This window comes from Eucalyptus grandis, chromosome 3 (assembly GCF_016545825.1).
Source record: "Eucalyptus grandis isolate ANBG69807.140 chromosome 3, ASM1654582v1, whole genome shotgun sequence".
NCBI classification, from domain to species: Eukaryota; Viridiplantae; Streptophyta; class Magnoliopsida; order Myrtales; family Myrtaceae; genus Eucalyptus; species Eucalyptus grandis.
In genome coordinates, this window is record NC_052614.1 from 65,814,819 (window position 1) to 65,836,046 (window position 21,228).

Sequence of the window (21,228 nt, forward strand, 5' to 3'; positions counted from 1 at the left end):
AATGAGAACTAGTTCTCAACCCTATTTTCCGGGTGGGCCGGTCCAATTTCCCAGTATAACTAGTCCAGTTGCATACCCTTGTATAAAATAATGGCTCTCATGCTTTGATGCTCCACTAAACTCCAATGAGAAAATATTGGGTGGTCCCAGAACGTCAAGTCAGCATGGTCTTTGGTCATTTATGAAGCACCACATGGAGGCATGGACATCTTCTGCACAAAGTAGGCTTCTTCCCTCTCTCACCTCTCCCTAAGCCTCCTTGCCTCCTCTCTGTCTTTTGTGCAATACATTTACTTTTTCCTTCTTACTTTTTCCTTCCTGAGGAAGGAAAGAGAAGCAAACCCTTTAAATTTTCCCTCCAAGAGCTCGAACAATTTCTTTCTCCTCGATGAAGGCTTTCAAATTTTGAATCCCAAATTCTCTCTCTGTGCTTGTTGTTGCTCTAGCATTTGTCAAGTGGCCGTTCCCCCGCCGTCTCCTGACAAAGCACATTATGGCCGCCCCTGCTCCAGCCAAGGAAGAGGAGATCTAGAAGATTGGGAAGCTCAACTCGGTGCTGGAGGAGCAGGCGAAGTTGCTGTGCATGCAGAGCCAGATTTGGAGGGACCTCGACCGGGCCAACGAGGCCACCACCAACGCCCTCCACACTAACCTCAAGCAGGTCCTAGCGCAGGTCAGCAAGGATGACCACCCTTGCCGTCGCTGACGAAGCACATTAAGGCTGCCCCTGCTCTGGCGCTCGCTCACTTCTCTCTCCACGCTCGTTATTGCATACGAGTCCAAGTTAGAGCATTCCTCAGACCAATAAGTCATGGCCGTAGAGATAAGTATGCAAGAGAGTGGTTTCTGGAGACACAGGCTGCAGAGATTGGAAGCGATGTTGACGCAAGACTCCGTCTCGTGCGATGAGACCACGACCCAGGAGCTATTCACTGCTGCAAAACAAGGCGATGCGGACGAATTCGTCCGAGTCGTAGAACGTTGCTGTTCCGAGCGCAATCTACGTCTGTGCCTGCGGGCCATTCTGAGCCCCTCCCGAAATTCGTTGCTCCATGTCGCTGCGGGCCTCGAGAGAGACGAGATCCTGAGAGCCATCATCAGCCACTTTCCCGACCAGGCTGTGGCCGGGAAAAATTGCAGGGGAGACACCCCACTTCACTTGGCCGCCAGGGCCGGAAGGGCCCCGCGGCCCGGGTGCTCATTGGCCGAGCATCGGACGTTGGTGGGTGCGAGATGCGGCGGGCTCTCGTTCAAGTGAAGAATGAGAGGGGAAACACCCCCCTGCATGAGGCCGTTGTGAACGGCCACCTTGGCGTGGCTCGGATCTTGATAGGTGAGGACCTGCGACCCATATATTTGGAGAACAAGCAAGGTAAATGTCCGATGTATCTGGCCGTCGAGAGTGGCGACTTGGAGGTTCTCAAGCTTCTGTTGGCAGTGCCGCTGGATCCATCAAGGATTCAAGGCGTGTCGCCCGTTCATGCGGCTGTCTTACACGGCAAACTAGGTAATTTCTACTCTTCGCAATTCTCAGCATCATTCGCTTACGAGACCTCACGCAATCAAACAAGTAATGATTTGGCATAAATGGGTCTATGTTTTCGCGTTCACGACCCAATAAAATTCGTATTACTTGCTGAACCCGTTCAGACACGAGCCCACACATCTAAATTAAAGTGCTAGTGTGTTGGCTTTTTAAACAAGACTAAGTTTTAACACCTTATACTCATCTCCAATAACATTTTTATTATTAAAATATTATAAAAGTAAGATCCATTTTAAAAAGAATAAAGGGCGTGATGAAAACACATTAGGGATGCAAAAGTTATACAAGATGACAAAGGGTAACTCATTAATAAACTCTAGATGTAATGTGAAGTGGAACAACGGTTATTTATTTACCAGCGTGTTAAACATGTTAAATTGGCATATCACGTATAAACATGTTTAGCTTTATGATGTACACATTAACACCAAAGGTTAACGTATATTTGTAGTGTAAATACATGACATAATGACATAGTTTGATAATTATGTTAATTGTATCATACAACCTGCTTTATTAGGTTTGTCGTGTTTGTATTGAGGCAATTCAATATGTTTATTATACTTGTCATGTTTGGATTAATCATATTCTTGATATACTCCTATTTTGATATGACATAATTAATACGACACAACATGGATTGCCTGCCTTACTTTTTTCCCTTGCCTTGTTCTTTGATTGTTATATTTTGTTCCATATGAAATTAAATTTCCTGTTACCATCTTTTTAATTTACGTGTTACAAATAAGCATATCATCTATACATAAATTTTTTTATTTTGTAACCTAGGGCATGAGCATAGAGGTCTGATTACCTAGAGGCCAATGAAACACCTTATAAACCTCACAGATCGGTTAAGTCCAAATCTTTTACCAGTGTATATGGTCCTAAGGTCAAATAGTTTATTCATAGCTGGTAGGATATGAATGGATAACCTCTAGTCATGAGCTGAATATTCCCCAGCTTCTCAAACTAGTACGCCAACCATGACATGAGGTTATCCATAAATAAGTTTATTTAACAAGAGAAAAGGAATAATCCTTATTGCCCACCCACCTATCTCTCTCTTCCTCTCTTCTCCACCTTCGCATGGCGGCGCGTCTAAAGCTCCGTCAGTGTACGTTGCCGTCTCCAATGCTCCATAGGGTGCCATCCACCACCGGCGTTCATTGTGCTCTCTCTCTCTCTCTCTCTCTCTCTACATTTGATCATGGCAAAATTACCCAAAAATCTTAAGGTTATTACAATTATGCAAATTCAATCATAAACTTTTTTTTACCAATTAAATCCCAAACATTTTGTATTTATGTCAATTTAATCAATCTAATCAATTTTAGTCATAAATCACTAACATGGACACCGGCCATCTTATGTGACGTAGTGGGCATTGACGTTGATAATTTTTATTAATATTTTTTCAATTTTTCTTGTCTTTTTCCTTTTGTCACTTTTTTTTTTTTATTCTTCCTTTTCCTCTAGCTGGTCTCCAACCAGCCAGGCAAAGCTTGTCCACTCTTGACAAGCCTTGACCTCACATTGGGTGAGGTTTAAACTTGCCAAATCTACCCAGGGTTGCCTAGCGACGACAAGCCGTTGCCATCAAATCGAAGTTGAATACACTGAAATGATGGCTTGTTTCACTCACCCTTTTATGTTCACTTGCTGGGTAATGGATGTGGATGACAATTTTGGGGTTCTTGTTCTGTTGTTGCATTGTTCATGTGTTTCTCACAGCTCGTCAGAGTGCGAGGATTGGAGTGAATAGGAAGCAAGGGTTGATCTCTGCTTGTTGTTTGACAAAAAAAGCTCTGCTTGTTGGGCTATAGGAAGAGAGGCAGGAAACCTGCTAGATCTCATGGCTCATCAGAGCCATCACTTGGCAAGACTCCCTAGTGGCAGGCAACGGTGATGTCGAGCCTTGCTAGGAGAGAGCGAGGCTCGTCCTGCCAGTGGTCGGTGGAGGCGAGCTTCACTCAAGGCCAACGAGGTCAATCTCTCTAGCCCTCAGTCTAGGGACTAGCTAGAGGAAGAAGAGAAGGAGAAAAAAGAAAGAGGAAGAAAATATAAAAAGGAAAAAAAAAAGAATAAATAAATAAGTAATTTAAAAAAACTAGTAAAATATTATTAAAAATTATATATGTTAGCATCGATCATGTCACATAAAATGGTTGGCATCTATTTAAGTGATTTCTGATTAAAATTAGTCGGATTTATTGAATTGACCATCTAGAGAGAGAGATGACCAAGGTGGAGTGATGGCGAAGATGATGGAGGGACCTAGACAATGACAGCAACAAGTGGAATGGCACCGACAAAGGGAGTGGAGGGCTCTTGCTGAGTGAGATCGAGAGTGGGAGAGGGCAAGGAAGAAGAGGAAGACATGGAGAGATATATCTCATCTAATACTAACCTTTTTTGTTTTTCAAAAATTTAATGTGAAATTTTGTAACCATTATCAATTTTTATAAGCTATTAAGTAAATACGTGATTTAATATTTAGTTGATTTAACACTCTTCTTCACACATAAGTTAGAATTTGATCTTAGATTAAAGTGTAAAATAAACACAAGGAGCTCACACCTCCTCCTTTAATACAATGTTAAATCTTTCAATATAAAACTTTAAATTATAGGTGAAGGGAGATTATATGAATACTAGGCCCACGTGCAAATTGGTTTGAGAGCGAGACATGGCATTGATGAATAGGGAGCTTCACACACAAACTGAGGTGGAATGTGGCTCTGATATCATGTGAAATTGTGTAGGACTACTATCAATTGTTTTAGATATTTAAGCTATTAGCTGAAGGTATAGGGTTTTTTTTTTCAGGTATATTTTAAATGATTTAGTACTTTTCTTTAAGCAAGATTAGACTTTGGCTTAAGATTAAAATGTGTAACTATATAGGGAGGCAAATGAGAAATCTAGATAAATTTGAATTTAGGATCTCGTACTCTAAAATCATGTGAAATTTTATTGGATCACTATCAATTATTTAAAAAAATAATTTGTTAAATGAATGCGTGATTTAATATTCACATGGTTTTATTTTGCACTTAATCTAGGCATGCTACAGGAAATATGTGGGAGAAATCGACGATTGTTTGAGTTGAAAGATGATAGACGAGGCACCCCCTTCATTTGGCAGCATATATCAATTACTGTGATGGCATCAAATTCCTACTTAGAGAATTCACCTCAAGTGCAGTTGAATATGATAGAGACGGCCATTTTCCGATTCACGTTGCTTGTAAGGAGGGTCATGTTGAAGCAATGAAGGAGCTGCTTCGGCAGTGGCCAGATCCCACGGAGTTGATCAATCGACATGGACAAAACATCCTTCATATCTGCGCCAAGCATGGAAGAATCCGGGCATTGAGGTACATACTTGGGAATGCCAACCTAGAGAAGCTCATCAACGAGAGAGACAATGACGGGAACACTCCTCTGCATTTGGCCACATTGCCGTGGCACCCCGTCGTTCTGCTTGATCTCGTGCTGGACAAAAGAGTTGATTGCAAGCTTCTCAACAACGAATGCTTGACGGCTCTTGACATTGCGACAGAGCAAATCAAAAGAACGGATACTACGCTTCAAAAGGTATGCACTCACTCACTAGGAACTCCAAAATCAAACATTAACAATCACAAAATCAAGCGAATCTCTTCTATCTTCATGCGGTATGTACGACAGCTTCCAATTACAGTAACCCCGCATTATTCTTGTTTGGCCCATTCCTAGAGATTACCCTCAATGATTTTGAAATCTGCCGGGGCACCTACAAGTAAAGATTTGGCTATCTATAAGTCAAGAAATCAAGAAATTATGGCGGAATTTACAGTCCTTGCTCTCCAAACCGGAGGTATATTGAGGGGACAGGCAAATGCTCAAACTATCGTCGCCACGCTAGTGGCAACCGTGACCTTTGCGGCTGGTTTTGCGGTTCCTGGAGGTTTCGTTGAGAGTTCTCAACCTAACCAGGGAACGGCTACACTGCTGAACAGGCATATGTTCCAGGCCTTTGTCATTTGCAACACCATCGCAATGTACAGTGCCATAGGTGTGGTTATCATGTTGTCTTGGGCACAATTGAATGACTCTTACGTTGCTCTAACTGCCCATATAATTGCAATAAAATGGCTGTTGGTAGCTCTCGGAACAATGTCCGTAGCATTTATGGCTGGTGGCTATGTGCTCGTAAGCAAATGCACCTGGCTCGCCTCTCTTGTCCTGTTGATTGGAGCTATTGCCCTATACCATATCTGTGCTCTGTACATGGCAATGTACGTTCCTTTCGTGGTAAATATGCGCTATTTCAACTGCATAGCCTTCCATATCATCCGCCTAGGAGTCGCAATATCGAGAATTTTTCGTTTCCCCGATGTCCTGCAAGATGAAGACTTGCGACCTGCAGGCATGAATGGAACAAGGACAACGGTGGCGTTGAATGTGAATGGCCCGGCCACTTTGCCTCCATCCAATGGCACTTAGCCTTGCCGATGGATTCGAGGCGAACTTTTATTAAAGGTCGCCTATCTTCTCCACTTTGAGCTTCTTTGCTTCACACGTAGTCGCGTGGTCAAGTTTCAGGAATTCTGTTGCAATTGATGGGGACAGCCTTCTCTTTACTTTTGTTTGACCATGGAAAAACCGCACCGTCGTTGCTTGCATCGACTGGGTGGTAAATAATGGAGACGCCGATATTTCAGTCTGTCATTAGACATCTTCCGGTATTCGGATGTGCAGCTATCGGTCTACTTGGGTGCGGTGTTGTATGGTACATACCAGTAAATCAGAATGGAACCTTGTTGAGTCATAAAGAATGGTTTCTTTTTCACTTTAGTTCACCTTTTGCTGTGTTCTGTTGGAAAACCAGACAAATCACGGGAGAAATTGAGGACAACATCAACGAAATCAATCATTTCATAGTATGTCGCCGAAAGTGGACAGGACGAGATGAGTGCACAAAGAGGATATTGGCAGATGGTGTCCCAGAATGTCGGGGAAACGTTCAGTGGTCAGTGATACCAAAGCGTCTTGTTAACCACGGACGTAGCACATAACTATCCAATTAGACCACTCACAATTTTTGACACGTGGCAAAGCATTATAATTAAAAATAAATAGCCTGCAAAAAGCTGAAAAGGGGGATGATTAAATGCCCAGCAACTATATTAAAAAAATTGAAATGTCACGAAAAAATTATTAAAGAGTCTATTTGATAACCTATCAAAAGTACCTAATTATATTTTTTTTTTTATTTCTTGGAACAAAAAAAATAAAAATAAAAATCCATTAGGTAACGTTTTTGATCTCAAGAATAGATTTGGAATAGAATCAAGAAGTTAAAAAAAGTTACATTTTCATTCTTGAGAATAGTCTTAAAATCAAGCATTTTCTTTTTTGTCTTTTCCTTTTCTTCTTCTCCTTATTCTTCCTTTAGTCAGTCGCTAGAGCCTCATTGGCCCAAGCCTCGCTTAGCCAAGGTGAGGCCAAGCGTTACCAGGGGCCGGCAACGACTAGAGGAAGAAGAAAAAGAAAAGGGAAAAAAGAGAAAATGCAATAAAATTATTAAAAAATTAAAAGAAGTTCTAAGTTACAAAAAAATTTGAGGGTTGTACTAAATACATTTCTATTTAAGAATATAAATTTTGTACATTTACCGAACACCTTCGAATACTTAGAAACTCATTCAGGGAACAAATTAAAAAAAAAATCATTTCTAAACAAAAATTATTTTCAAAAACAGAATTGTTACCAAATAGATCCTAAGTGTTCTTTACTATACCAATGAAAGATGCATTGTTATTTACCTTTTTCTCTTGTAACTTCACCCAGATAAATTTTATCCATTGCTAAGTGCATAAAAAGTCAGAATTTTCATCCACCGGTGGGCAACATATTTGGTTGGGCTTTACTACCTCATCGCCGAGGAAATGAGTTCGAATCTTTGCGTTGTTAACATGTCTTAAGCGGGGAGCCATGGTGGTGGGGTATTGTGCTAGTTTCTTCCGAGGTTTACGTGTAAATAGCACGACTGAATTAGTATCATTGTAAAAATATTTATGACTAAATTGGTTCAATTGAAAGGTTTAGGACTAAATTGATACTAATGCGAAAAGTTTAAAATTAAATTAGTCCAATTGAATGGTTTATGACTGAATTGGTACCAATACAATAAGTTTAAGATTCTTTTGGTACTTTTATTCGTGATTAATTTAATGTAATTTTCAATTGAACCCTTTTCGCACTCTAATGTTGATTTCCTCAAATTTTTTTTTGTCAATTCAATTTAGTATTTACCTACCTGGTAATATAGATGCATTAAGTACGGAAATAACAAGGTATACATAAATTAAGATAATTAATGAGAAGTAGATACACGAAAAAAAAAGCTTTGATGTCGGTTGAATCAAATATAATTTATTTACGGTTTTCTACAACTTAAGTTATTCTTGTAATAGTTAGATTTTGAAGTGAATTTCATAAATAAAACAAGTTATTTTTAGAAACGTTATCTATTATTATATAGATAAGAAATAAATATAGATGTACATAATTTATATCCATTAATACCCATAAAATCTTATGGATTGACTTTTACTATATTTCTTACTCAATTTAATTTATGCGACTTTTGTACTTTAATTTTCACATTACTCAATCGTTAATACGTAGATTTTTATATAGTTTTCAATTGAGTATTTTGTAAAATACGGTCAGAAAAGTAAAGAAAAAATGTGCTGTGGTGTGATGTGAGTCCAAACCAACATACTTCTTTTAAGATGAAAAAAAGGTCTCCTATTTTCCTCTTTATAATTAACAAATTCTTATTTTATTTATACCAGCCTCGCGCTTTTTCTTCTCCTAACAGAAACGGTAAGGCTCACAAGCAGTTGCCACCTCGCACTTTTTCCGCAAGAGCTCTCTCGGCTCTTTGCTCTCTCTCTCTCTCTCTCTCTCTCTAGGAAATGCAACTCCTGCACTGCCCATCTTCTCCATCTCTCTCCTTGTACTGCTCAAAAGTCCAACCAGACACGGGTGACATTAGCGCTTATTCATGCAATGGTCGTTTAATCGACACTGCCACTGCTTGTTTCATCACCTGGGCCTTTCTGTTGTAAGACTCTGTTTTGTAAGCATCGACTAAGAGCTCTTATATCCAGCGACAATGGCTTCAAGGCTCCTGATGGGTATCTCCCAACCCGCCCGTTACGAATTCGTCTGCAGCTAAAGCTGCTTCAGTAGAAGGTCCTTTCTTTTTTCTTTTTCCTTGTTCTTTTCATGAATAGTTCGAATCCATTGATTATTAGGTGCCTGTTTTATTTGGGAAATACCCAAATGGCACTCTATATATATATATATATATATATATGAATATTTATCTGTCTGAGCTATGAGAACCCGGTTATTCATAGCTATTTTCAAGAACATACATACAACGAAATGTTGAGAATTTGACAGAGTGATCTTGCGGTGTGAGTGCAGGTGATACAGCCAAGTGTTTTTCTATTAAGCCAAATATCTCGAATTTTTTTCAATTAAATGTATCTTAGTAAGTTTTTTTACAGAGCTGTCAATGGTCAATTCTTTGCATCTCTCTGCAACTGGTTGTTTGGGGCTGACATTCTGCTACTTATTGAGTTGCGAGTTCCATAAAATGGGTCAGGTTTTATGGTAAAATCGTTGGCTCGTGCCATCATATCGATCTGCTTCAACTAATAGATATCACACTCCCTGCGAAGATGACCAACATGTTCTGCCATGAAGATAATTTTGGAGGTTTATCCGATAGGCCTAATAAAAGGGACTTGCTGTCAAACTAGGTTCTTGGAATTGCCAAGAAACCATACAACAGAAAAAAATTAAAGCAATCTTGTGTTTGTGCGCGCACGCTTTTGCACGCATGCCTTGTACTATTGAGAAGCCCACCCAAACCAACAACTCTTGGCTACCCCTTGTCAACACAGAATTTGAATGGCCCTGAGTGAGATACGGAAGGATATTAGTGCTAAAAATCTAAATTGATGAAAAGCCAAATATAATGTGCTGTCAATGAATGGTTAGTTGTTGCTAAGTTTTCACCCTTTTTCTCATCAGATTTTTTCTCTTTTTATTACAATAGTTGTTCATCCTATAAGCTTGACATCATTCTGTGAATCTACTCTTGCAGTTGTAGCAATACTTCTGCTGTTTCGGCTCAGACAGCTGGAATTGACTTGCTTAAAGCCTTGTCTCAAATTATTGATCCGACTTTTTCATGTGGTTTTGTTAAGGACCTCCTGACAATTGAAGCTCTTGGAGAGGTTATTAAAGAATCAATATGGGATCTTAGTCTTTATACATCTGCAAGGAATGACACCCTTACCCTACAATGTCTAGGCATTGATTCTCAAGTATTGTTCCGGTTAGAGCTCACTACACATGCATGTCCAATCAAGGACATGGTAAATTATACAACCTTAGTTGCTTGATCAATCACCAAATACATGCTCAGTGCACTAAATGTTCTATCTTGTGCATTAATTACTTTTAGAAACCATTGTCACCTCATTTTGACATCCTTCCATGAATCTCTCTGTGCATGTACAATTTCCAAGTATCCAAGGAGCTAATCTAGGCAAATTTTTTCTGCTTCATTATGGTTTCACAAGAGTCTTTGCCTGATATATCAGGTTTCTGAACCTAAAGTAGTTTAACAACATAAGTACTGCTTGAAAGTTTGAGCAGCAGGTGAGTGAGGTGGCGGTTAATCTTCCTAGGGTCAAGAATGTTAAAGTAACCATGTCAGCAGAGCCAGCAAAACCTGATCTCGAAATTATAGCAGTTTTAAGTTGCAAGGTAGGTTTGCATAACCTTTTGTTGTGCTCCATTTTCCAGGTTGTGACGATGCAGGTATTTCAGCGCATGACATTTGACCACAAAACTTTTTGGGTTGCTTTGAGAAGTTTGACTATGATATATGGATGGCCTGCAGTTTCATTCCATTGTGGTGATTTCCCTGAATAGTGAATTTCATAATGGAAAAGATTTTTCTTTGGGTATTTCCAAATCATGGTTTTACATGTTTGGTTGCTGAAGCAGTTAGGTGTAGGATCTTTAATGGAGTGGATATATCTCATTAGAAAGTACTATTCTTTAAATTTTTTTATCAGGACTACTGTCTGTCAGCACTGTTCTGGGACGTGTGGCAAAATCAACTGTAGCTGTAAATCCTGCATGTACTCTGTGTTTCGAGACTCCAGTGTGAGTGTCTAATTAGATTCATAAGATCAGAACTTTCCTAATTCATCATGTTCTACTGAAATTTTAGGCTTATCTTCCCTCCCACGATCAAACTAAAGGAATAACTTTCAGAAATTGCATATCTTTTCAATTCTTGGCTATCATATTCCAATGATTTATAGTTTCGTCTTCCTTTCCACTGTCAACAGCCGTCATTATGATAAAGTCATCAAGGCAATCAAAGTGAAGGTTCTGGGTTCAGACAAGGAGTTCTTTCTACACCCTGCAACTGTGAGAAGGAACGTCTGTGATGAAGTCACCAAGGCAATCAAAGTTCGGTATAACGACTTTCCTTCATTATTTTTCGTTTTGCAAATGGAAAGTAGGATATGTAAGTTTTTATTGCTGCGACTTCAATACAGTAATGCATAACCTTGGGAAATAAATAGATGCTAATCCTGTATTTAAAATGTTCAGGCTGGTTTTGCTGCGTTTAATGTAGCTTGTTAAGTATTCCCTTCAAGACAAGCACAAGTTTAAAGCTACAATGGACCACTAGGCTAAGCCTATACCTTTTCTGACCCTTTAAATTGAATCTAAGGTTGAAGGGCACATTATGAAAACATAGTTAAGTGGATTTGAGTAGCTTTCATGCCATTATCTACGATCCAAGTACTCACACATGAAGTTCAAGCATTTTTTCACTTCGGTCTTACCTTCTATCTTCACATGATAGTTTAAATTGACTCGGCTGGATCTCAATGACCAAATCTCTTATCAACTGAAACATGACTATTAGTAATCTGGCATGGTAGATTCTAGTGGAGCATTGAATTTCTTCATCAAAATCCATTCGGTCAACTAAAAAAACTTTGTTACTGACCAAAAAAAAAACTAAAAAAACTTTGTTATTTCAAAAGCTTTTGACCTAGTAAATGTCTAACAGCATAGGGATTCAGAGTATAACCACGGTTGTTCTCTCATAAAATCCCTCAAAATCAATGAAGATAGATGAACTCCTTTTAGTGGTTGAATTTAGCGAGAAAAACCCTTTTGACGTTTCTACTTGTCTGCATCAGGGTGGTTGGACAGGAGTGAAAACTGCAGTATTCTGATGTACTGGAAGACATCGAACCTGAAGAAATTCAAACAATGGGAAACTATGCCATGTGACGGATTTAATCAGGTGATTAATGCTTTTCTACTATGTCACATTAGAACGAATTACGTACTTATTTGTTGTGGTTGACCAGTAATTGGAATTGTTTCAGAGAAGTTTGTAAAGGAGGAATTTACTCAGATGACACGTTCATCAATTAACCATTACCATTTTTTCTCTATTTAATTCCTATAGTCGATGCAGATCACTGCATATGTTCAGTTGCAAACAATGGAGCGGCTGGTCAGTGTTCCTGCATGGTCTTGACATATTCATTCAACGAGAGTAGATCATAGCTTTGGCGAAAAGAATTCACAAGCATTAAAATTTTCTCAATAATAATATCAACGTTCATTTTCTCTCTGCCCTGCCAATGGCTTTCAAGGTTGCAGATTGGAGAGTGCGAGTAGTTCAAACAGTGAACACAGAGAGACATTCTAATGCAGAGGGCCTCTATATTGAGAGAGGAAGTTCCAGTACATGCACTTGCTTCATTTTACTAATAAGCAGTTAGGCGTTATATATTTAATGCCCTCATTTTCAATTCCATCTGTATGTTATGCTCGAAACTCAGATTCTTGTCATTGTTTTATCTGGTTGAGCTGTTGAACCACAATGAAAGTGTGATAGTGATGCACATATTTGGCTATTGCCGCTTCTCTTTGTCTGTCAGTGCTAGCCATTATCATGTATCTGCAATCTTGTAGCTTCGTTAATCTCTCTCAAGTCTAAATTAGATGATATAGACTTACTTTTTGTGCTTGACCTTTGTAGGCAAATCAGGTGGACACGTAAGATGAAGATGATGATAAGAGGATGACAGCAACAACTATGCTGAAGATGTAGAAGAAGGATATTATGATGAGGAAGGGGATGAAAGTGAAGAAGTTGATGAAGATGGAGAAGATGACGACGAACGTTTTGATGAAAAGTGAACAAAACAAGGTTGAGTTTGTGGTTTGAATCTGATATACTATTTTTCATAGATTATATTGCTTGCAGGAACTTTCTGTTAATTTATGTACATGTCTGGCTCAGTTGGAGAATCAAGTGCTCGTTAACTTCAGAAAGAACTACTTTGTAACATTCTGTTACATAAGTGTTTGATGATCGAACTAGTACAGATTGTGCAATTTCAGTAACTGTTCATGTTATGTGGGATCATGCTTTATGCTGACTGCTATGATACCTGCATGAGTATGAAACAGGATTACTCTTCTATATCCGTGAAGCCGGCCTTGCATACAAAATCAAGAGAACTTCAGTTGGACGGACGGATTCCCAAAATGTAATAGAGTCCGTTAATTTTGATTCTTTACAAGGATAATAATATCAAGAAAAAGTAGTTCAACTTGGGTTTTCCATCTTATTCAAAGGTCTCTTCTAAGAATATTATATTCAGTTATTATTCTGAACGCAAGGTTTATAATTGCCTATTAGTCTAGGCAGGTCACTGACCAGCAATATGCATTGTATATAATTAATGAAGATGAGATTAATGTCTAGGATGGTGCACTAATCTTATAAGTACAGCTTTATAGCTGTTATGCAAGCTCTTATGAGGTCCTTTCATTTGGTAAAGTGCATTGAACACGCTCTGGATTCGATATCTGCATTCAAAATAGGTCATTGTAATGAATCGCCTTTTGTCCTCATTCCTTTTACATGATATCCAGTAACCATAGAATCGTTCCTGTGAAGATTTGATAGATGTACCAGAAATATGAACTAGTGCCATGGAATATGGGGATCCGACCGAACAATTTATGCAACTAACGGTGTTTTCCAATTATTTTGGCTGCAAGACCATATGCTCATAGGGTTTTTCATCTTCTTTCAGCAATAGCGAGAACCTTTCTTAAAGCATTTCGTGCAGGGTTGAAGATACGTGAGAGCAGGTCATCGAGATGATGGAATGACAAACTAAGATGCAAAAAAAAAAAAAAAAAAAAAACAGAGAGAGAGAGAAAAAAATTCGTCTTGGTCTTTTTATATTAGTTCTTCACTTACCCTTACGCAACTTCCACGACTGCCGACCGCTGCCGCATGACCGCCGCACGATCATCGCACGACCACCGCATGATCGTCACACGACCGCCGCACGACCCCCGCACGACCGCCGCACGACCGCCAACCATTGCAGCATCACAGAGTGGTGGCCCTCACCTCGGTCTTTGCTCTTTCTCTGGCCGTCTCTCGCCTTCGCTCATGGCCCTCACCTCGGTCTCTGCAATTTCGAACGAGCAAAATAGTTTGATATCACTTCCGCAACAAAAGATCGTAGGAATGGAACGTCTTGAAGGAAAGTCTCTCCCCCTTGGTGGTGAATCATCATCGTCGTCAAGGAAAGTCTCTCCCCCTTGGTGGTGAATCATCATCGTCGTCAAGGAGGGATTACGAGGTGTTCTTGAGCTTTAGAGGGCCCGATTCTCGCTCAACCATCACCGACTCTCTTATGAGACCATGATTCGGGCTGGGATACGCGTCTTCAAAGATAACGAAGAGCTCCATGTAGGAGAAGAGATTGGAGGTGAGCTTCTAAGGGCAATCTCTAATTCAAAAATCTACATACCGATCTTCTCTAAAAACTATGCTTCTAGCAAATGGTGTCTTCGTGAGCTCGCACACATGGTGGAGCATAGGAAGAGAGGTGAGAAAGTGATCTTGCCCATCTTCTATGAGGTGGATGCATCAGATCTTAAGCTCAGAACTGGATCACACGGTAAGGCCTTAGAAAATCATGAGAAACAGTCTGGCAAAATTGTGGCCAAGCAGTGGGAGGAGGCCCTAAAAGAGGTCGCTGGAATTAAGGGATTGAACTTAAAAGATCACCGGTAATTAACAATTTCTATACTTTCATTTCTTATTTTAGATCATTGTTTCTTAATCATGAAAACTCAATATATAGATGAAAAAATATGGTCATTTGGTCTGTTTTCACCCTACTTAATGTGCCATTTGGTCTTTTTTTCACCCTTTGTCATGCTAGAAGGGTGGCACGAGCCAAAAAAAAAATTGTCTGGTTCACGCGCTTGGCTGTGGAGCTAGTTTTGGTGGCCAAATCGCACGTTAGAACCTTCGCTTATTTGACCATCTGAAAACTCTTCAAAACAGCACCCCACATCAAATTCCGAATATTGTTATCTCAGTTTGGGTAGGATTGAATTTAATCGAGATCAATCTTCTCGACTTTTGCCCTGTTTGGGTAGGATTGAATTTGAAATGAACTGCTCATCTATGCTTGATTTTAACAATCAAAGTTTTTGGTTTCACATATTTATACTTATGCGCATGTTTGTGGTTTCTCAAACTGAGACCGTTACATTATTTATATGGCAGCCGAGATAAACTTATAGCCCTTGCTCTGGAAGAAGTTTTCAGTAAGTTGACACCTATGCAGAGAAACTGGTGTGATGATTTGGTGGGAATTCACAATAAGATGGAAGCCATTATCAAGTTGTTAGGCCTAGGCACGATTGATGTACGATTTGTGGTGACTCACGGTATGGGGTATTGGGAAAACAACTCTTGCTAAGGCTATCTTTGAACATATCTCTTCCCAATTCCAAAGTTGCAGCTTTTTAGATATCCGTGAAAATGACATTTTAAATTTGCGAAAGAAATTGTCACGTGACATCCTTGGTATTCAACATTCAAAAGTTATTGATGTGTATGAGGGGAGGGACATGATCGAAGAAAGACTCCATGATAAGAAAGTCATCCTTATTCTTAATGATATGGACAAGAAGGATCAGCTCATGAAGCTTGTTGGTAAGTATAGTTGGTTTGGGCCAGGAAGCAAAATTATTGTCACAACTAGGAACACCCATTCCTTAGCTCCCCAAACTGACTACCAAGATGACAATATCATCCCACTTAATCACCAAGATCACCGCACGACCGCCGGTGATGGTTGCCGCCGCCCGTAGCCCACCGGCCGACCACTACCACCGTCCACTAGCATCCTGTCGTCGCCAATTGCCGCACGACCGCCGTTTGTTGCCGCACAACCGCCGACCAACGCTGTTGACCGCTACCGTAGGACCGCCACCCACAGCTCACTAGCCACCGCCCCCTCCCACGGTCGGTGGGCTGTGGGCGACAATCCTACGGCAGCGGTCATGCGGCGATCGTGCAGCGGTTATGCGGCAATCGCGTGGCGGTCGTGCGGTGGTCGTGCAACGGTCGTGCGATGATCGTGTGGCGGTTGTGCAGCGGCAATCGGCGGTCGTGCGGCGGTCGTGCAGCAATCGTGCGACGGTCGTGCGGTGGTCGTGCGGCGATCATGCGATGGTTGTATGGTGTCCGAAGACTGCCTCAAATGTGGTTTAGAATAACCCGGTATGCCTAGAAAAACTGAACATGCAATTATGTGTATTTAGAGTTCATTTTCATCCAAAATGTTCGCCCATTTTTGTATACAGGACATTGATGATTTTGCACAATTTGAGAGAAATGAACAACATTCCAAAAGAACTAATTTTTACCATTATGACTCCCATCTAAAGGGGAGAGATAATGATTTAGGGAAATTGCCCCATTTTGTATAAGATATTATCTATGTGCCCCATTTTTTTGCTAGTTCACTCGTGTTTACTATTAGTTGAATGTAGATACATGCTCCCTATTTTGATATTCAGCACTTACTTTGAATGGTTCGATCATGTTGCTAACATGTTGCTCTGAAAATATTAGGGAACAAAAAACACTGCAGCACTCAAACTCACAAGACTTGATGACGGGCATAATTTTACGAGTGGCAAATTTTCCAGGCTACCAAGTTGAAGGGTCCTTGAATTGGATGGAGGAAACTTTGTAGGAGACTTCAAAAATCTTCTCTCTAATCTAACATGGCTCTGTTGGCGTCATTGCCCTTCAGAACTACATGCCACCGGTTTATGTCTAAAGAAATAGGTTGTTCTCAAGCTTTCAGAGAGTGATATTATGGAAGACTCGATTGGATGGGGAGCATGTGTTGTACAATTTCATATAATGCATTATTTTTCGTTTATGTGTGTATGCATTTGTTACATTGAGTTGACCTTTGCCTATGCCATTATTTTCCTTAATAATTTGTTGTTTTATAGGTAAATGATAACATGAAAGTCATATATCTAGCAAGCTGCAATTATTTAAAGAGGACACCCAACTTAACCAAGTGCCTGAATTTGAAAAGACCGGTTCTCAAAAATTGTACAAAATTGGAAGAAATTGATAGCTCTATTAATCAGTTAGGCCACTTGAAGTATTTGGAATTTAATGGGACGGATTGTCCACTACAGAGAATTCCACCCGTTTCTCTATTACCATACGCAATTGATGGTCTGAAATCCTTGTCGATGCTAAAGGTGGAAAATCAGGATGGCATTAGAAAACTTCTGCCCTCAATAGAAGGGCTACAAGTTTTGAAGCATCTGTCTCTAAGTGGGTGTTGCAACCTTGTAGAGCTTTTAGATTCCATTGGAAAGTTGACATCACTCCTTTATTTGAATTTAGATTATACTAGTGTAAGTGCATTACCAGATTCCATTGGAGGACTAGAATCGCTACTCGAATTGGATTTATCTTCTACACCTATCGAAGAATTACCCCATTCTATTGGTGGACAGTTGCAGCTCATGATTTTGCAGGAAAGTAAGATAAGAGAGCTCTTTGGAGAGTATAGGGACTTTGGAGAATCTTGAGGAGCTAACAGCCCACGATTGTGACATTCTCGAGGGCAAAAATCCTAGTGAAATCACAGGACTATCTCGATTGGAGATTCTGAACTTGCACAACACGAAGGTTAGTAGATTGCCGATGACAATTAATCGGCTCTTTAACCTCAGAGAACTTGATTTAAGTTTTTGTGATAGGCTTCAATTACTACCAGACCTCCCCACAAGTTTAACAGACCTAAAGATAAAGTCTCCATCGTTGCTGGCAGTACCCGACCTCTCGAACCTCACTAGTTTAAATCATCTAATAATAAGTGATTGCACGTATGCTTGTGTGAGAACAACTAAACAATTGTCCATATTTGAACGAGGACGAATTCTACATCCGACAATTTTTTTTATATTAGTTCTTCACTACCCTTACGCAACTTCCACGACTGCCAACCGCTGATGCATGACCGCCGCACGATCGTCGCACGACCACCGCACGATCGTCGCACGACCACCGCACGATCGTCGCACAGCCGCCGCACGACCCCCGCACGACCGCCAACCATTGTAGCATCACAGAGTGGCGGCCCTCACCTCGATCTTTGCTCTTTCTCTAGCCGTCTCTCGCCTTCGCTCATGGCCCTCACCTCGGTCTCTGCAATTTCGAACGAGCAAAATAGCTTGATATCACTTCCGCAGCAAAAGATCGTAGGAATGGAACGTCTTGAAGGAAAGTCTCTCCCCCTTGGTGGTGAATCATCATCGTCGTCAAGGAGGGATTACGAGGTGTTCTTGAGCTTTAGAGGGCCCGATTCTCGCTCAACCATCACCGACTCTCTTATGAGACCATGATTCGGGCTGGGATACGCGTCTTCAAAGATAACGAAGAGCTCCATGTAGGAGAAGAGATTGGAGGTGAGCTTTTAAGGGCAATCTCTAATTCAAAAATCTACATACCGATCTTCTCTAAAAACTATGCTTCTAACAAATGGTGTCTTCGTGAGCTTGCACACATGGTGGAGCATAGGAAGAGAGGTGAGAAAGTGATCTTGCCCATCTTCTATGAGGTGGATGCATCAGATCTTAAGCTCAGAACTGGATCACACGGTAAGGCGTTAGAAAATCATGAGAAACAGTCTGGCAAAATTGTGGCCAAGCAGTGGGAGGAGGCCCTAAAAGAGGTCGCTGGAATCAAGGGATTGAACTTAAAAGATCACCGGTAATTAACAATTTCTATACTTTCATTTCTTAATCATGAAAACTCAAAATATAGATGAAAAAATATGGTCATTTGGTCTGTTTTCACCCTACTTAGTGTGTCATTTGGTCTTTTTTTCACCCTTTGTCATGCTAGAAGGGTGGCACGAGCCAAAAAAAATTGCCTGGTTCGCGCGCTTGGCTGTGGATCTAGTTTTGGTGGCCAAATCGCACGTTAGAACCTTCGCTGATTTGACCATCTGAAAACTCTTCAAAACTGCACCCCACATCAAATTCCGAATATTGTTATCTGTAACTGAGATCAATCTTCTCAGTTTGGGTAGGATTGAATTTGAAATGAACTGCTCATCTATGCTTGATTTTAACAATCAAAGTTTTTGGTTTCACATATTTATGCTTCTGCGCATGTTTGTGGTTTCTCAAACTGAGACCGTTACATTATTTATATGGCAGCCGAGATAAACTTATAGCCCTTGCTCTGGAAGAAGTTTTCAGTAAGTTGACACCTATGCAAAGAAACTGGTGTGATGATTTGGTGGGAATTCACAATAAGATGGAAGCCGTTATGAAGTTGTTAGGCCTAGGCACGATTGATGTACGATTTGTGGTGACTCACGGTATGGGGTATTGGGAAAACAACTCTTGCTAAGGCTATCTTTGAACGTATCTCTTCCCAATTCCAAAGTTGCAGCTTTTTAGATATCCGTGAAAATGACATTTTAAGTTTGCGAAAGAAATTGTCACGTGACATCCTTGGTATTCAACATTCAAAAGTTATTGATGCGTATGAAGGGAGGGACATGATCGAAGAAAGACTCCATGATAAGAAATTCATCCTTAGTGTTAATGATATGGACAAGAAGGATCAGCTCATGAAGCTTCCTGGTGAGTATAGTTGGTTTGGGCCAGGAAGCAGAATTATTGTCACAACTAGGAACACCCATTCCTTAGCTCCCCAAATTGACTACCAAGATGACAATATCATCCCACTTAATCACCAAGATCACCGCACGACCGCCGGTGATGGTTGCCGCCGCCCGTAGCCCACCGGCCGACGACTGCCACCGTCCACTAGCATCCTGTCGTCGCCAATTACCGCACGACCGCCGCTTGTTGCCACACAACCGCCGACCATCGCTGCTGACTGCTACGGTAGGACCACCACCCACAACTCACTAGCCACCGCCCCCTCCTGCGGTCGGTGGGCTATGGACGACAATTCTGCAGCAACGGTCGTGTGGCAGTCGTGCAGCAATCGTGCGACGGTCGTGCGGCGATCGTGCGGCAATCGTGCGCCAGTCGTGTGGTGTCCAAAGACTGCCTCAAATGTGGTTTAGAATAACCTGGTATGCCTAGAAAAACTGAACATGCAATTATGTGTATTTAGAGTTCATTTTCATCCAAAATGTTCGCCCATTTTTGTACACGGGACATTGATGATTTTGCATAATTTGAGAGAAATGAACAACATTCCAAAAGAACTAATTTTTACCATTACGACTCCCATCTAAAGGGGAGAGATAATGATTTAGGGAAATTGCCCCATTTTGTATAAGATATTATCTATGTGCCCCATTTTTTTGCTAGTTCACTCGTGTTTACTATTAGTTGAATGTAGATACATGCTCCCTATTTTGATATTCAGCACTTACTTTGAATGGTTCTAGATGTTGCTAACGTGTTGCTCTGAAAATATTAGGGAACAAAAAACATTGTAGCACTCAAGCTCACAAGACTTGATGACGGGCATAATTTTACGAGTGGCAAATTTTCCAGGCTACCAAGTTGAAGGGTCCTTGAATTGGATGGAGGAAACTTTGTAGGAGACTTCAAAAATCTTCTCTCTAATCTAACATGGCTCCGTTGGCATCATTGCCCTTCAGAACTACATTCCACTGGTTTATGTCTCAAGAAATTGGATGTTCTCAAGCTTTCAGAGAGTGATATTATGGAAGACTAGAATGGATGGGGAGCATGCATGGTACAATTTCATATAATGTATTATTTTTCATTTATGTGTGTATGCATTTGTTACATTGAGTTGACCTTTGCCTATGCCATTATTTTCCTTAATAATTGGTTGTTTTATAGGTAAATGATAACCTGGAAGTCATATATCTAGCAAGCTACAATTATTTAAAGAGGACACCCAACTTCTCCAAGTGCCTGAGTTTGAAAAGACTGGTTCTAAAAAATTGTACAAGATTAGAAGAAATTGATAGCTCTATTAATCAATTAGGCCACCTGAAATATTTGGAATTCAATGGGACGGATTGTCCACTACAGAGAATTCCACCCATTTCTCTATTACCATATGCAATTGATGGTCTGAAATCCTTGTCGATGCTGAAGGTGGAAAATCAGGATGGCATTAGAAAACTTCTGCCCTCAATAGAAGGGCTACAAGTTTTGAAGCATCTGTCTCTAAGTGG

At 40.5% G+C, this 21,228-nt stretch overlaps 2 protein-coding genes and 1 long non-coding RNA gene across 4 annotated transcripts; all 3 read left to right on the forward strand.

Annotated features, from left to right (window-relative positions):
- Positions 1-253: 253 nt before the first annotated feature.
- LOC104440414 (protein ACCELERATED CELL DEATH 6) lies at positions 254-6,308 on the forward strand. Its single transcript, XM_010053341.3, has 3 exons — positions 254-1,507; positions 4,612-5,146; positions 5,288-6,308. The coding sequence occupies exons 2-3, from the start codon at positions 4,820-4,822 to the stop codon at positions 6,035-6,037; spliced, it is 1,077 nt and encodes a 358-aa protein (XP_010051643.2). The 5' UTR covers positions 254-1,507; positions 4,612-4,819; the 3' UTR covers positions 6,038-6,308.
- Positions 6,309-10,379: 4,071 nt separating this feature from the next.
- On the forward strand, positions 10,380-13,072 carry LOC104428762. 2 transcript variants are annotated; one of them, XR_001982924.2, is made up of 4 exons: positions 10,380-10,792; positions 10,981-11,109; positions 11,851-11,957; positions 12,705-13,072. It is a non-coding gene; the product is annotated as an uncharacterized LOC104428762 (long non-coding RNA). The 2 variants fall into 2 exon arrangements; XR_005549384.1 differs by having other exon boundaries at positions 10,470-11,109.
- A 1,321-nt stretch (positions 13,073-14,393) lies between these two features.
- LOC104440401 (TMV resistance protein N) lies at positions 14,394-17,614 on the forward strand. The gene is made up of 4 exons (XM_039309933.1): positions 14,394-14,764; positions 15,270-15,440; positions 15,508-15,701; positions 17,427-17,614. Exons 1-4 carry the CDS (start codon positions 14,394-14,396, stop codon positions 17,612-17,614), a joined length of 924 nt encoding a protein of 307 aa, XP_039165867.1.
- The last annotated feature ends 3,614 nt before the right edge of the window (positions 17,615-21,228 follow it).

Bases quoted from the DNA above. Each gene is read 5' to 3' on its own strand.
- LOC104440401 (XM_039309933.1), top strand. From the start codon at position 14,394: ATGATTCGGGCTGGGATACGCGTCTTCAAAGATAACGAAGAGCTCCAT. The intron at 14,765-15,269 runs GTAATTAACAAT...TTTATATGGCAG, and splicing joins TTGAACTTAAAAGATCACCG to CCGAGATAAACTTATAGCCC. The intron at 15,441-15,507 runs GTATTGGGAAAA...CCAAAGTTGCAG, and splicing joins GTGGTGACTCACGGTATGGG to CTTTTTAGATATCCGTGAAA.
- LOC104440414 (XM_010053341.3), top strand. From the start codon at position 4,820: ATGAAGGAGCTGCTTCGGCAGTGGCCAGATCCCACGGAGTTGATCAAT. The intron at 5,147-5,287 runs GTATGCACTCAC...GCCCATTCCTAG, and splicing joins CGGATACTACGCTTCAAAAG to AGATTACCCTCAATGATTTT.